This window comes from Phalacrocorax carbo, chromosome 3 (assembly GCF_963921805.1).
Source record: "Phalacrocorax carbo chromosome 3, bPhaCar2.1, whole genome shotgun sequence".
In the NCBI taxonomy this organism is placed as follows: domain Eukaryota; kingdom Metazoa; phylum Chordata; class Aves; order Suliformes; family Phalacrocoracidae; genus Phalacrocorax; species Phalacrocorax carbo.
In genome coordinates this window covers 43127403-43144427 of record NC_087515.1, presented here as the reverse complement: position 1 = coordinate 43144427, position 17025 = coordinate 43127403, and the positions used below count along the sequence as shown (strand labels likewise).

At 37.4% G+C, this 17025-nt stretch overlaps 1 protein-coding gene across 3 annotated transcripts in view; it reads right to left on the bottom strand.

Moving 5' to 3' along the window:
• The window catches only part of KIF16B (kinesin family member 16B), a 220564-nt gene that overhangs the window by 119992 nt on the left and 83547 nt on the right, over positions 1 to 17025 (bottom strand). For 2 of the 3 annotated variants that reach the window (XM_064446735.1, XM_064446736.1), the window contains exons 20-24: positions 15649 to 15819; positions 14189 to 14294; positions 13381 to 13431; positions 6053 to 6175; positions 12 to 101 (exon numbers count right to left, since the gene is read on the bottom strand). In XM_064446735.1, the coding sequence (XP_064302805.1) occupies positions 12 to 101; positions 6053 to 6175; positions 13381 to 13431; positions 14189 to 14294; positions 15649 to 15819 (541 nt within the window). The remainder of the gene's footprint in view (positions 1 to 11; positions 102 to 6052; positions 6176 to 13380; positions 13432 to 14188; positions 14295 to 15648; positions 15820 to 17025) is intronic. The other variant, XM_064446734.1, reaches the window with a different exon arrangement.

The window sequence follows — 17025 nt, the reverse complement described above, 5'->3', positions numbered from 1 at the left end:
CCAAAACTCACCTCTGGGTACTTCAGTTTTAAAGTCTTATGCATTTCCCGAAAACGACTGTACCGCCTGAATACTGTCCATGTCTCATCCAGGACTGTTATCTGTATCAGACAATATCAAAAGAAGAAACAGAAATAAAGCCACACAATATATAACACTAAAAACCAAGCAGTATACAAGGTTATGAGATTAAAACAGGCAATTCTTAGTTCCCTTAAATTCGTAAGCTTTTATAGCTTTATTTAATTTTTCTTTCACTACAGTGACAGAATTGTATTTAATAAGGAGCACTGATTGCAAAGCAAAAAAATGGAATGCATTTATTCCTTATTCCGGAGTGGTTTGACAAGGCTGTAAACACATTAAAACATCTCCAATCATACCTTGGCGCAGCTATGCAGCTCAGAGCGTTGCAATCAGTGGATGTTCCATCAGTGAAGGACTAACTCCCAGTACATGCATAGCATAGCCTCTCTATACATTCATTGAAATGTATATATTCTCATATACCCACACATGTATGTATAGACAGATACACAAACAAATACATGTTTCCCAGACACACGGAGTTCATTACCATGCAGAATGGGATTCTAATTTGTAGCATAAAAATTATATATGCGAGCTTTCAGTAGAAGATATTCCTTTAAAACAATCTGTGCCTGTGTCATCCATATGTTGATGAACACCCCTTTTATGCAGGAATTTTCATTTAAATCAGCAGAATTACTCCTGTGAATAAAGCGCATAGCAACAGGAGCAAAGAGGGAGGGCAATACAACCTTACATTAGTTACTCACAAAATTCTTACTGAAACTGAGAAACCAACAAAAATTTTTCACTGTCTTAAATTAGATGATATGAAAGAAATTTGGTAAGTGCTGTGACTGGAAGCCTTTGATTTTACAGCAATACCTTTCTGTAGCACAATGTTGCACAGAGAGTGGGCATTTTTCTACACCAACTAGCAGAGCTGGAGAAAGCCAACTGGCAATGCCTAAACCTGAAAAGACTTGTTGCTTTTTTTAAATCTAACAGGCCTAATATGTGATATTACCTCTGCCTTGCTATGGTTTTAAGCATGAAGATCAAAAATAAGCATTTTCATAAAATGCATTTCATGAAGACACAAGCTTTTTAACCTTAAAGTTCCCTCACTACTGAGTGTATCAGAAAGTTACAGAGGTAAAGTAAGTTGTGATGGAGCACAATAACCAAGTAGGAGAAAAAGAAACCAGAGCAATAAACCAGAGGAAACCAGCATCCAAGCACTGTCATTGACAACTGCTACTCCATCCTTGCAACAAACTGGTCCACCTTTCTCCATCCCTGCTGCCTTTGCTGCTGTACACAGAACAGGGAAACTGGGTGAAACTGTTTTGGAAACCAAAATTATTGTGTGTCTTATGACATCAGGAACCAGGTTTTGGGTTTGGGGTTGGTTTTGTGTTTTTTTTTTCTTTTTTCTATTTTTACCTCTATTTTTAACTAAAAAATGTTAAGTAAATAAAATTGGCCTTCTCAATATTTTTCATAAATGTTAAGACAGGTTCTTCCAGTGTATCTCCACAATGCAAATTCGTTATTTCTGATAAAACTCATCTTTCAAGTCACAAATAAGCTTGATGGCTACTAGACATCTGCATGATGGACTATATTCCCTCATGAAAAAAAACTCAAGCAATTGCCCTCCCTCAATATATTGTTAACAGCGTCTCAAACTTTACAAATCAGGTGAATGGATTTAACATACATAGGCAGGTTTAACAAAAAAAGTATTTAGGAATATGTATGCTACACTGATGTTGATTAACCAATTAACCATTTTGTTCTGAATAAAAGTAAAGGGCTTTGTGATTTAAACATTCAAGTGAACATTACAGTGCAATGGACAGTCATAACATATTGATATTACTAATTTCTGTCTTTTTCCTTTAGTTCTGTATTTCAATATTTCTGACTCGTGAAATTTTTCTATTGTAATTTCCTTTGTACATGATGACGTTAATTCAAAAGTGATCTCTTTTTCCCCATGGGTTTTCACAGAAGCGTGCCCTTAAGGGAGCAACCTAGCACAAAGCATCCAGGACTCTTCCAGCCACACAGCCTGGGGAAGAGCATGTATGTCAGCTTGCCAATGACATTGCTGGCTGTGCATCTGACAGCTATCTAGGTGATAGGGTGGTACCAAACTTAGCCAGATCAAATTGCCTGCAGCCCATTATTTATTAGCTTTCTTCTACAAAGTTCAGTAAAAACTTGCTGGAGGTGGACAGGAAAGAAAATAGCAAAACCATATATCTCTGCTGCCTAAGAACCGAAGGATTTTCTGTAGAGCATTCTCTGGTGGCTTGGCTTGACCTGACTTGGTCCCTATCATCCTTTTTGTTTGCTTTCCTAATTTTTGCAATGAGACTAGCAGGTAATGCATTGCAAAATTTTACTGTTGTTACTGAAAGTTTTCCCTGTTGAAGCAAGATGCCATCAAGTCACTCCCTCCTTCCCATACTGCTGAGATTATTGGAAAATTAATTTTGAAGCTAAACAAAATCTTAACCAGCCCCAAAGTTCAACAATAATGTTACTAGGATCAAACTACTCATATAAACAGGAGAATAACAGCACACCTGGCATAGCAATAGCATTTCCAGAACACGGCCTTTTACCCCTACAGCTGATCCAGCCAGTTGGGGCTGGGATTCTTTTCCCTCATTTAAAAAAAAGCTGTATGACAGACTATATACTCTGTAAGAGTATACTCTGTTTACTATATAGTCTAAGACCTCTAGGATCATCAAGTGCAACCGCCAGCCCAACACCACCATGTCTCCTAAACCATGCCCTCAAGCGCCATGTCTACATGTCTTTTAAATACCCCCAGGGATGCTGACTCCACCACCTCTCTGGGCAGCGTGTCCCAATGCCTGACTACTCTTTCAGTAAAGAAATTTTTCCCCATATCCAATCTAAACTTCCCCTGGTGCAGCTTGAGGCCATTTCCTCTCATCCCATCACTAGTCATTTGGGAGAAGAGACCAACACCCACCTCGCTACAACCTTCTTGCAGGTAGTTGTAGAGAGTGATAGTTAACTCAGAGATGACTGAAAGTCTTTGAAACTCAAGAAAAAGCCAGTTTTGAAAGAATATCGAACAATATCGAATAAAATGAGAGGTCAGAACAACTAGGAAAAGCTGAATGAAAATGAGAAGGTTCATCTACAACCTTCCCTCCTAGCAGAGGATCCCTTGCAGGGCTGTGCTTAATTCCAGGCTTTGCTTCCATCACCTACTCTCAGGGGACCCTGCGTGTCTTGGTGTGAGCTGGAGTCCCCCCTTCACTGCTGCCTCACTGCTCCTTCTGCTATCCATAGGTACTGTCTGCAACCACAGGCAGTATGTAACAGATGCCTAGAGTCTTCTCAATGCAAAAGCTCTTCTGATATGCTGTTGTTTCTAGCACAGCCTTGTCTGAATATTCTGCACATCACAACAGCATGAAAGGAACAGGATACAATAATAGTTTTCTGGTACTCTAATTCAGCTCTAACGTAAATATGTTTAGACCTGATTAAGTTACTACCTGTTTCATCATGTCTCTAAAGACAAAAAATAGAACCATCGCCCAAATGGAGATTTTTTGGAAATGTATCTATTTGTACTGAATACATAATAGCAGACCAGCACAAACAGCTCCATGAGATCTCTTGCTGCAAAAGAAGAGGTTCTAGCTTAATTCTAATCAAGTATGGTTTTGTTTCTATTTTGAACTCTCTCCAACGGGTTCTCATGGAGTCACTCAACATCTTAAAGTAGGATCTGTATCCAGTGATGAACCTGAGTGGACAGGCCATCTTGCTGGCCCATTCCCAAAGGTTTTATATGTCTAGGTGGACAAGATGCTGAATCTGCACAAATAAAAGTATTTCTGCATATGTTAGAGTTGAAAGAGTTATGAACCAACCATGATGCTGCCAAGAAAAGTGGAACTCTCACTCTTTTGGCATATAAAAGGAATCTTTACTATTGCATGTCACAAGAATAAATTACTATATTTGTTACATATAGGAATTTATTATATTTGTTCCTCTATACAGCACTATGCCAGGATTTAACTACAAACACAGTTACCAGAAACATGTGTTGAAGAAAATAATTCTGAGACACCTAGGATTCAAAGGCTTGGGGACTGTCTTACAATTAAACTCAGTGATCCTTTGTCCCTTTGTCAGAGTTCAAAATGCGGTTACATGCTCGTAGGCCAGCTACCCATTTTCCCAAGAGCAAGAGGAACCTTGGTGAAAAAAGCTTATTTGGGAACTAGCAAAGGAAATGAAATTAGCAACACCCCAGCCATTTCGAGACTGACACATATTCTGATATGAGTACAACTGAAAATAAACTTGACGGAAGTAAAGCTGAAATAAGGAATTATTTCAGCAACTGACATTTTATCCTGACCCATCAAGAAGGGATGAAATAAACAGGTACACATTCTCTCCTCCCTGCCCTGTCTTCCTACGTTCCTGCTTTCTAAGGAAAAAAAAAAATCACCACATATTCTAATTTCCCAAAAAATAAAAGTAACAGCAGCTGAAGATTAATACAGATCAAAGTAGAGCTGGAAACTCTGCAGGGGAAAGGTTTAAAACAGAAGTTTGTGGAAAGACTGTGGATTGTAGCTTGGAGCCAAATCCTGACCACAGCAAAAGCAGCCCACTGGGACATACAGAGTCCTGGAAGCAAAGGAAAAAAAGCATAAACAGTTGATCAATGTGACTATACGAAATATCCCAAAGACTGCCAACCTAAGGTCCATAGGAACTTCAACAGAAATATTTAGTGCTCTAAGGACGTTGAAGCAGTGGAATATGATTATTAAAGTGACAGCCCATTCCCTACCCCATGTCATCCACTTCTTTGCTTTGAACTTCATCAAACCAGTTATTTAAGCAGCAGTTTCTTTCAGAGGCAGCCTAGAAATGGCATAAGAGAAAGAAAAGACGGTTCTGGCAAGTACAGCAGAAGAGAATAGCCATTCCACATACACTGCTCTTAGCCAGAGCACCCTGTTCTTTCCTGGTTACAAATTCCACCCCCTTCCAACATTTTTCTTCTATTACATTTCCTTCCAGATAAGTCCAAGTCCTCCTGCACATACTCCTTAACTGCCTCTTCATCCCAAGGTGGATGTTTACATGGGTTTTAGGGATGAAGGGAGAATATTTGGAAAAGAAACCCACCAACTCACTAAAGAGAAAATACTTTTTTACTGTATTTACCTTCACTAACGGTTACCCTATTCAGTAAATCCTGTGTGCTGAAAATAGCTGGTGGCTAGAACATTCCTTGGGCAAGTTTTGTATGCATTTACTCTTCTCTCAGTATCTCCCTGGCTCTGGGCTTTCGCTGGCCCCAGGAAATTCAAAGTGCAAAGCTATGTGCAAAATACTTTAATTATGTTTTTATTATTATAGGTAAATATTTCAGGTCTAATATTTTCTATACCTGACACTTGCATCTCAATAAAGGTCTTTCCTATAACCAATATGCATTTAATCCTCATCTCTGCAACATCTTCAACTGAATTATTTGACATTGGATCTGGAACTGCTCACCCGAAGAGTCTGACCATGAGCCTTCTGTGTACAATTGATCCACTTGGAAAATACCTGTCTTTACAGTGTCCTGTACTGTGCATGCCTTCTCACAGCCTCTGTTATTTAGCAGTACTGGGGCCACTTAAGACAATGGAAAGAGACAGAACCAAAAACTGCAGTTAGTGGAAACAAAAACTACATTTCATTGGGGTTAGTAAGGTGATTTCTGGAATCTGCAGATTCTCAGGTGCGTTTTGAGTTGCCATTTCCATCTTTGCTAACTGTGATGCTGTCACAGATAGCTGGCCAGAATAAACTAGGAACTATTTGGTTTTAAACAAAAAGTGTTTTCTATTATTACTGCTTCTTTGTGCTATTGTGTACAAATGAAAGCAACAGCAACGTGTGTACAGAGAACCCAAGCATTAAGGAGAAGCAACTGAAAAGCACTTACCTTTATTTCAAACTCATAGTGTTCATCCTTTCCCTGCCCACACAGGACATAGCGTGGAATACTAATTTTAATTGGGTCCTTTAGGTCATCTGGATTTGCTCCCAGAGAACGACAGACCATCCGCTTTCATGTGCGTATCAAATAGGGAGAACAAAGGAAAACCAAAATGACTACATGAGGAAAAAAAGAAAAGAACTTTGCTAAAAATGAGAAAATGTTCTTGGCTGGAAAAGCAGGGAAAGACAGCATGGAGGAGGCAGAATTTTTTTTCAAAAAAATGAAGGAATTACTTGAAAACAAAGTGGATTTCCTTTTACAAGCAAGACGTAGCATTTTGTTATGCATGAAAAAATGGAGGTGAAAAGTCTTCAAAAATATTGCTTATTCTTTGGAAAGGCATGTTTACAGCTTAGATATCAAAAACAAGGGAAAGCAGATGACACTGTATTAACCCTCTGTGAAAAAAGTAAATATGAATGCCATAAATATGAAATAAAATACATCAAGCCTTCACAGCCAGTCATATTTTTTGTATGTGTTTATCTTTATAACAAACTTATTTACAATAGCATGCAAAGCTGCACAGGATCGAGGCAATTCAGAAATTGCCTAGATCTTAGACTTTTAAATCCAAACTCATTTTATAATTAAATAAGATATAGATAACATAGTAATCCACTGTCAGAACAGTTTCCTACTTTTTTTCTTTAAATCATATCTAATTAACAAAAAAACTATGAGAAATTTTCATGGTCTTGACAAAAAAGTCATGAGGGCACACTCCTCTGACTAACAGCCAGATGGAATCTGTAACTCAAGTTATGTCAAAAATAAAATACTTCTGCAGCTGAAAAGATTAATGCTTTGTAGTGAGCATCTCCAAAAGTAGCATAAGCATTCACAGTGAACAAGTACAGAAACTGCCTTCTAGGAAGTCCTCTACTTGCTCAATTGAATGTATTTGGTCTGAAAAGCTTAATGAACTTGTACTTAAAAAATAACAGCACCATAACAAGTATAAGTTAATAACAAAAAAGATTGGAAAGCTACCACTTTAAAGTTATGACCATGTTATATATTTGTATTTATGATGCTATCCATCAATTACATAGATCCTGTATTCTCAACATTCATTTTCAATCCCTTAGCAACTACCACAACACGTGTTGCTTGGCCAAAATTCTTCAGTCTTGACCAACACTATTGCCACATGTGAACGTGTCTCACACTTCTGCTCACTGACACTTGGTCTCTTTGTAGCAACTCCTGGTGACTCTCAGTACACGATACCGTGTAGGAGCTGGAGAAAAGTTTGAAACTTTTGTAAACACCTCTCTGAATGCTGATTGTTACAGACAGCTTTTTGGCATCCTCACCTAGCTATCGAGAAGGAGATGCTGTTACATCATTAATAGTCAATTATAAATGCCAAAGTAATTTCCCTTAACTTTAGCGTGAAGAGTAGTGAAAAAGAAAATACAAAGAAAGTGACTTTTAGTTCTAATTAACTGACTTTATCTAGGTGTTTTGCACAAACTCTTTTTTAGGGAAAATACAAAAAAAAGTTTGCATTGGAATGGAAAAATACTTTTAGTGACTTTCGTTTATGCAACAAATATTTTCTCCTCTCCATTTTGCTGTTCTTTCACTTCTCCCCAAGTTACTGGCTTTTCAGCTAAAACTCATTTCTGCAGCATAGAAATGCAAGCAGTTCTTTCCTTGGGGGAAAGAGGAGTTCATTGCTTTGACAGTATCATCTGTTTTAAAACAACAATAAAACTACAGAGTCACTCTTAAAGCCACCTCTGTCAACATACAGTTCTCTGAAAATGACTGTCAGTAAATTATTACAAACAGCTAATAGTCAGAGAACAAAATCTCAAAGACAAAATACTGAGAAAACCACACCCTAATACATTAAATAATCCTTTGACAGTCATAAATATCAACCATTATGTTATGTTTCATTTACAGTAGAATAAAAGATATTGTTGTGAAGTTGTTTTTTCATAGAAGTGCAGAATATTCATCAAGTTAGATTTGAAAACAAATGCAAAAGAGGAAGACCATGTTACCTGGAACACAACATGCACAAACATTTAACTTCACGGTATAATCTGAAAAGAAATTATTTGCAGAAATTGCTGTCATTTAACAGCTGTGATTAAGAAAGTCCACCCAGATAGTGCCACTCAATGTTAACTTTTATCAAGGCTTAGAATAAATGCCTTGGTGATGTCAACGAGGGAGCCACTCGAACTGGACTGACATGAGGTTACACTGAACTCATAACTACTCTGTCTGCTCCATGTTCTGTGAGATATTTGTGTATGTGTATTTGTGTTGTGTATTTTTTAAAAAACAAAAACCATACCTCAAAATAATGCAACCCATTTTGCTCATCTTTGGATTTCCTTAAGGTAGTAGTAAGTTTTGTTGTGATAAAGAAAGCCGTAACTCTCTATCCAAACCAGCATTCATCCTTCCAGACACAGCTTCTCCATCCAATGCAAGTTATTTCTTTTTAAATCCCACGTGAATTACATTATCTTGTCTTTTTATATGGTAAGAACAAACAGGAAGTGTTCTTATACTAGTAGAGAGACTGAAGTCTAACTCTAGAAGATTTCACCTCTACTGGCAATATGCTTACAGAATTTAGAATTTCAGATTAGATACCACTGTTTTTTCTGCCAAGGACCATATTCCTCAAACAAGGCAGATGGCACATTCAAGCAACAGGATTCAAAAGGTATTCCACTCCCTTTACAAGGGAAGAAAAAAAAGATGGGAGACACAGCTTATATACTATTTGAACATCTGACAGTGGTAACAGGTAAAGAATAACCTTGTACTAAGCTGAAGTCAAGCCTCGACTAATGTAAATCTTTTACTAATGTTGAATAGTTCCATTATTTCTTGGAATGTAATATTACAGAGACTGTACGAGATGCAATGTCACAATATCACCAACCCCATTAGAAAGCAAGCAGAAAAAGGGGCACATTACATGCAGAAAACTCTAGGGATAAACTTATTCCATCCATCAGGCAGTACACCCAGTTGCTAACTATCCATTTAACAGCATGAGAAACATGTACTCAGATGATACACCCCAAAACGTTTGTCTTACCACTGGTATAGTATCACGACCAAAGGTCGACATGCTATTTAAAGCACAGCCAACATCTGTTTACACCCTTTAAGTTGATTTTCACGTCACATTTTCCTTAAACACTCACATCAAGGGAATACAAAGACTTCTTCTATTTCAGGGAAGTGCAAGTTAACTATTTGGAAAAAAATAAACAGGCATAACTTAGAAGCCATGCATTCCTTCCCTGAAAGAAAAGAAGGGGAGAGGGAAATCCAAAAAGAGCATTGGGTGTTCTCTGCATTTTTCTTGTTCTGTTTCACTGCTTCCACATAGCCTACACTCTTTTGGCTCTAGGCAAAGGGTGCAAACCCAAGGGAAGAAAGACCCCATCAATTCCTGGCAACTCAGCCAACACACTTAGAATAAGCCAAGCACAACTCCTTTTGCACTTGGTGACGAACTTTAACCTAAGAGTGCAATAATCCTTAATGCAAAACTCCCAAGCAGAATAGAATTGTCAATGCTATTCTTCCCAAAATTGTCAGTATAAAAGCTATAAACATCCTCAGTATTAAGAGCATACATTGAATGTGCCATAGAAACCTAAACACAACTTCCAGTTCAGGCAACAAAAATATTAGAGACGTTTTGAAATATTGAGATCAAGGGCATGCAAAAGATGAGAAGAATGAAAAAAAAAAGATACACAGAAAGATTAAGGAAAAGGCAATCCAGGAGGAATAGAGAAGACCTTAATGAAGAGACATAGGAGATGGAGGAGCCAGAAACAACAGCCAAAATGGAAATCAGAAGACACAGCTGTAATTATAGTTTTGATCCACCTACTGTATAACATAGAAACATTCCATTTCCTCACTTTCCCAAGGAGATTTATGTACAGCATCTTAGAGACCCACAAAAAGTAAGCACTCAAGTAATATCGATTTTTGCTAAGATGTGTATACACACTCTATGGTATTCCCTTATAGGCTCGAAGGATTCTTTTGCCTATTGATAAAAGATTGGGGGGGGGGGGGGAGGGAAGGTTTTATCAATATTCATTAACCTCTTATTTTGAATGTATCTAAATGTATTTGGATTTCAACACCTAGTCAGATGCATAATTAGCCAAATGGCTTCTTCACTTGAACTGAATGTTAATTTCCAGATTTCCAAAGGGATATGCAAACCGCTTTTAAGAATTGATGGGATGACTGTCAGTTGAGTATTTATTTCTTTTCCACGGTATTTAGAAAAACTAATTCCTGAGTCTGATCCAACCTTGCTCTTAGAAAACACAAGCTCAATTTTTGTGAAGTTCTCTTTGTCTGGCAAAACTATACATCGGCTATCATTCAAACTGTACAACTGAAGGCTGTCAAATTGTGATCGCTGGCATGAAGCATCCAAACAGTTAGATGCAGCGTAAAAGACATTCTTTTCCCTTAAGAGACCTATATGAGTAGTTTTAAGAACTGGAGATCTATACACAGTCTGCTTAGCAGTGTCTATTTTCACTGTGGCATACAGCAGTACATTAATGTCACCTAATAAAAGTTTAATATTTCCCATATTTTCACAGAATAAGTAAACCAGATCAGCTAATACAGTTCTGAATTTACAGGACAATCTTACTCCATTTGGAAAAACTAAGTCATTTACTTCTGACATCCAGTCAAGTGAAATCTGCATCAAATAATCTTTCAAGAGCTGGTGATTTAAACGAACAGCATCATTCACTGCAGAAATCAAAACTCTCATTATGTCATGGCAAATCCTTTGAGTGAAGTGTTTGTTATAGGTATATATTGTGAATAAACCATCTTCAGCAGAACACAGAAGTCTAATACACTGTCCAGCAAAGCCAACTCAAATCTCCTTTATCGAGACAATGGGAACCCCATAAAACATTGCCAAGGAACTCTGGCAGGCATCTTGTTCAACGGACGAAACAACATACAGAATGGAGCTGAATAAAAGCAAGCAACCAGGTTCTGGATCAGGTGTTTTACAACTGCCAACAGTGAGCCAATATACACTCTAACTCCTCCATTCCAGTACAAATTTGAGGTAAGGCAGAGGTCAAAAATTCCAGCATTTTTTCCAGAGAACAGACCTGAAGCTTCGAAAAGACATCAGGAAAATGCACAAATTTCTGTCTTAATGCAAGACTGTTTTCCAGCTGTTTGTTTTTGCAAGGGTATGCAAATCCTTCAGAGGGCTTTCTCACACAGGTGTTGGATATTTCTGTGCTTACACACATCATGATAGCATCTCGCACACAGGATTCATGCTGAATGACATTTTCAGTACAAACTTTAGTGCCATCGGTAGAGTGGGACACGTCTTGATTCACATCTGTCTTGAAGAATACATTTACTTGCAAGTTTCTTATAAATGGCAGATTTTGTACTAATGATACTGCTTGTGCACATCTCACTTGTGTCACACAAACTTCCCAACTTCGTAATTTGTTTAGAAACCACTGTACTGTTTAGCAGCTGACTACTGGTATTTTTGCAATGGAAGGAAAGCTTACTGAAAAGATATCCCAAACCGTGTGTTCTGGTCTCACATCAAAACCAGAAGCTATTGACTTAAAATAAATCAAATCAGAGGCTTGTTGTGTGGGAAGCTGAGAATTACTAGACTGGTCCTCAATTGTGGGGTGTACTGTTTTAAATAGGCCGTTTTCTTTACAAGTTATTATTTCAGAATGTATATTAGACAGAGAAAAAAGGCAGCACAATATGCTGTTAAAGCCAGCCTGCCCATTAGCACACATTAAGGATTCTACAGGAGACAGCTGTTTCAAGTGGGAACAATTAGATTCAGTTCTTGAGCTGTCACAATCCTGAGAAGTCATCACTTCTTTGTCAAAATGATTGACATTTTCAACCTTGCAGAGTGAATAAGCCATGTTATTTAAGTCATGACTTTGTAAAGAAGTAGATAAAACATTCTGATAAGGAACATTCTTACTCTAAAGTATTAATACTTTTGAAGTTAATTAAACTACTTTCAATGTCACAACGACAAACAAAGCTCTCCTGTTCTGAATTATCCTTTCATTCTTGAATGCCTTCTCTGATGTAAGAGGGGAGGAGATTCTTCCAGAACTGGGGAAAAAAAAAAAATCCCACATCTCTGTATATTCCTTCTGTCTCTTATGGTCTTTTACTCCTGCATTTTCTCCGCACAACTCAGAAGGACAAGTGCTATCTTTAGACATAAATGGAAAACCATAATGTGGCTGCCACTGTTGACTACTCTGTTAAATATTTCAAAAGAAGAAAACAGAAATGTCTTTATAAAGCTTTCTGATTTGAACATTTCTTAAACTGAGGATTGATTTGATTAGGTTTGTACAATCATTCAAAATTGGTACAATCTCTCAAAATTAGAGAGAGAAAATCCAACAGAAGTGATTGAGGTCTGATTCAGGAATGGTTAATCTTCCCAGCCCACCACTGCTTTTCCTTTGTACAGTATCCATTTCACTTGGTTGATATTTGCTTTACTTGAAAACCACAGGAAACTCAAAAGTGCGATGCAGAAGTTTATAAAACCTTTTTATTTTCCATACATGCACAATGAAATAATCCTATACTATCCAAGATAGCATAAGTTGTCCAACATAGTTTAAAAATAACAGTGTAGAAGTCCAAAAAAAGTCCAGATTGGAGCTGTTGCAGCCCTCCTACTATTGAGGCTTAAATCCCTAAAGGTGTTTAGTATTTAGTCACCAAGTCACTTCAAGAGAAGGCTAGGCAACCAAGTACAGTCGAAGGGTCTGAGCCTCATTTTAAATATACATGTATGAATCCTTTGTGACATAGGCAAATTGGCCCGATGCTACTTGCTAATATTATAGACACCTTTACAGTAGCAAGTTCATTGTGAGTCAAAACTGTGAAGTATTCTGATTTCAGATAACGTCTTCTCATTAAATGCTTTTATCCTCTAAAAAAAACTCAGGAAAGGGATACTATTCCAAATAAAGAATCATGACAAAACAAGGAAGAAGCATCCACGATGACACCACACCTTTCAAATAAGGAAAAAGCTATGCCCAATCTGAAGAAATCACTTTAATTCCCACTGTCTCAACTAGCCATTAATCTTGCTGTGAATTCAAAGTTCTAATTATGCACCTAAACATTAAGAAATTTAATTACAGAGCATGCCATAATTTAAGACAACTGTTTCATTCTGACAAATTATGACCTACCTCATACTTCAGCTTGCGTTGAACTGTGCCATTATTAAGCCTCTCATTATCCTAAGAACAAAAAAGGTAAAAGCTGTTATTAAAGAGAGTGCCTTTCTTTATAAGTTCATTTAAAAGTATTTATAGGAAGATACATTCTTTTTAATAACCAAAAATAACTATTTTCTTATTGGTATTTATTAAACCACTGGTTTAGAAGTCAATCAATCCAGTCTTTGGACAAAGATCACAGGTTTTTAAACAAGCATTTGTTTGCAAATGTAAACAATTACTGTTCTTCTGGACAAAATTTTATCATCGTATTTTACAGACATAAAATAAAGATTTTTATTTTATCTGCAAGCTTCCTATTGCCATTTACATACTCTTAAAAAAAAACAACAACAACAACACCAACATAAACCACACAAAGTAGAGAAAAGAATCGTATAGGTTGGAAAATACCTTTAAGATCATCAAGTCCAACCATAAACCTAACACTGCCAGTTCACCACTAAACCATGTCCTCAAGCACTACATCCAAACATCTTTTAAATACCTCCAGGGATGGTGATTCAACCACTTACCTGGGCAGCCTGTTCCAATCCCTGACAACTCTTTCAGTGAAGTAATATTTCCTAATATCCAGTCTAAACCTCCCCTGGCGAAAAAAGGACAAGCAAAATCTAAAACTGATATCTCTGATTTACTATTTTGGTAAACTGAAGTTAAGTAAACACCAGAAAACATGAAAATTCTTGAACAAAACTAAATCAGTGGTTACACATGATGCATTGAAGGTCAGGATTTCCCACCTATCTCTGCTCACCTTTAAACTTTCTGTAGACCAGGACAGGCTAGCACCATTATCCTCAGCTTTATGATGAATATTCTGGAGCCTTCTCTGCACTTCTTGTTCAATGAAGGCATTTATCCTTCAAGATATAGAAAAGTTCAAGAAAGTATACTTGTAGATAAAAATCAAGACAGGCTAAAGGACTCTTTGAAACAATAATGAACTCTAAGTACCACACAGTTCTTAAATTGGCAGGCTTAATGTTAGACCAGTTTTATCCCTGCTTAAGGAACATGGACTTTTGAGCAAGTATTTATTTAGCAGGCAAAGGTTAACAATTTGTTAGCACAATTAGACAATTTAATGGACCACAGGGTAAACCACTGCTATGCATACAGCTCTACAAACAAGTGGCACTGAAGATAAGAGAGATGAAGAAATAGAAGGCTGGGTGTTGTGGTTTAGCCAGCAACTCAACCCCACACAGCCGCTTGCTCACTCCCCCATCGGTGGGACAGGGGAGAGAAGCAGAAGGGTAACGCTTGTGGGTCGAGATAAGAACAGTTTAATAATTGAAATAAAACAACAACAACAAAAATGCAATGGAAAGGAAAACAATGACAGGCATGAAACCCGGGGCGGGGAGGGGGAGGAAGGGGAATGAACCACCAAAACAAACCACACGTGATGCTGCCGCCCGCTGCCCCCGCGCCGCCAGTCCCCGAGCCGCAACTGCCCCCCCCCCGCGCACCCACTGCCCCCGTTAATATACTGGTCATGGCATCACATGGTATGGAATGAACATCCCATTGGCCAGCTGGGGTCAGTCGCCCCGGCTGTGGCCCTGCACCTCCCGGCCACATGGCAGAGCACGGGAAGCTGGAAATGTCCCCTACCACCACAGGCACTACAGTAAAGAGAATTAACCCCTTCTCAGCCAAAACCAGCACACTGGGGTTGCATCTTTAGTTACTTAGTGGTTTACTTTTATCACTACTGCGATATTGGCAACTGGCAACTCAGGCTAACAGAGGTTTGATCTTCAAATGGAATGTTCCAAGAGTTGATACTAACAACTACATGTCTAAGCGTAAAAGGAACAGAGAGGAAATAGATTTTAAATTATACCATGCAGCTGCCCTGTTAAAAAAGGCTCAAGACAATTTAATTTTCTTTGTTGCTTTAAGTGTATATAAAGCAGTACCATATAGACAAGTAAGTGAAAACACAAAAACAGTTTAACAAAAACATTTAAGCCTACACAGTTTTACAAACCTCTATTCTAAAACAGAGTGCACAGGAGCAACAGATTAGCCTGTTGATTATTTGAAGTAAAATATAGCAAATTAATTTTATTTCCAGACTAGTCTTTAAGTACAATTACAGTACTTAATTAGAACCCAACCCTGGCAGAACAACCTTTCAAAATACTTGTTTTCTAAAGCTATTGTTTGCATTCATATAAAAATATTGCAGAAATGCAGGTTACCCACCTATCATCAACTAGTGGAGCAGCAGGTGGCTGTGGGTTTGTTGGACTGGTAGGGGAAGCGGTATGGGAAAGTTTCTCTTCTAATGTTCCATGATTTCCTTTCTGACCACCATCACCCTCGTATATTTTTTGCTTCAGCTGCTGAATTTCCTGGTCCAGGCTATAAAGAGATCTTAAAATGTGATTTGCTTTGCTTTGGAGTTGTTTCCCATAGTTGTTATAGGAAGTACTGTACTTACACTGGGATACATACATGTGAGATTGTAGATATTAATATTTACGAAAATATAAAAACCATAACTTTTCTTTAAGCATATTTAGGTAGTAAAATAGAGACAGCTCAGAAGCACACTACAACAGCAGTATTAAGTTGAATAAAGCAACTTCAATATCTTCCAGTGCAAAAAGTATCTAACTCAGCACATTAAATATGAATTCATAAGACTTAACCTATCTATTAGGATCACTTTATAAACTTTCCTCACTACAGAACTCCATCGATGATCTCAGTTATTAGCTTCCAGTGTGAAGTAAATTAATAAATGGGGGGAAAAAAATTAAAACCTCAAAATACAGCACTAATCCAAAAAACCAAAGACAACCTAAACCAACGATATGGCAAAACATATCCATAAGAAAATCTTTAAATTGTGTACTATATATAAAAATCTTATTTTCCAGTTATTCCTTCTGTCTGTATACATATTTTTGAAATTTTACTTACAAAATAAAACATCTAATATTTATTTTCTACATACCTAATAAATCACCTTTTGAAATTGAAACGTCCTCATTTTCTTTAATAAATTTCATATCAGCCAGATTTATGCACAGAACAGAATATGTAAAATTGGATACCGTATTTGTGACTGAAAATGCCTGAGGCATCTAGTAGAAAATAAGAAGCGCTTTTTGCAATATTTACCACTTAGTCAAATTAAACTACGTTGTAACATAGTAATCTGCAATACACACTTTTTGCTTGTAATGTAGCTGAGATTAGATTAGTAACACAGTAATAATCTTCCCTATTTACATTAGCAATTTTGTCTCCAGAGGTAATTGTTTTTCTAGAGGTTACTTGAAAATTAAAGCATAAAAGAAAAGAAGTTCCTGCAAAAGCAGGGGAAACTATGCAAAGTCAGGATTCTACCATTTATCCTACAATTGCATATATCTAAATTGAAGTACAATGCTGCAACTACTTATTCCATCCTGGAGGTTAAAACAGAAAATTAAATAGATGACGAATGCTGAGGCTTAGGCTGGAGTAAAGCAGGCTGAATTGTTACTTCATTTTTAGAGTACTTTTTGCAGCACTGCCAGAAGCCATCTGTTTCTTTTGATTAGCAGCAAAACAATTTGCATCCTGAGGGAA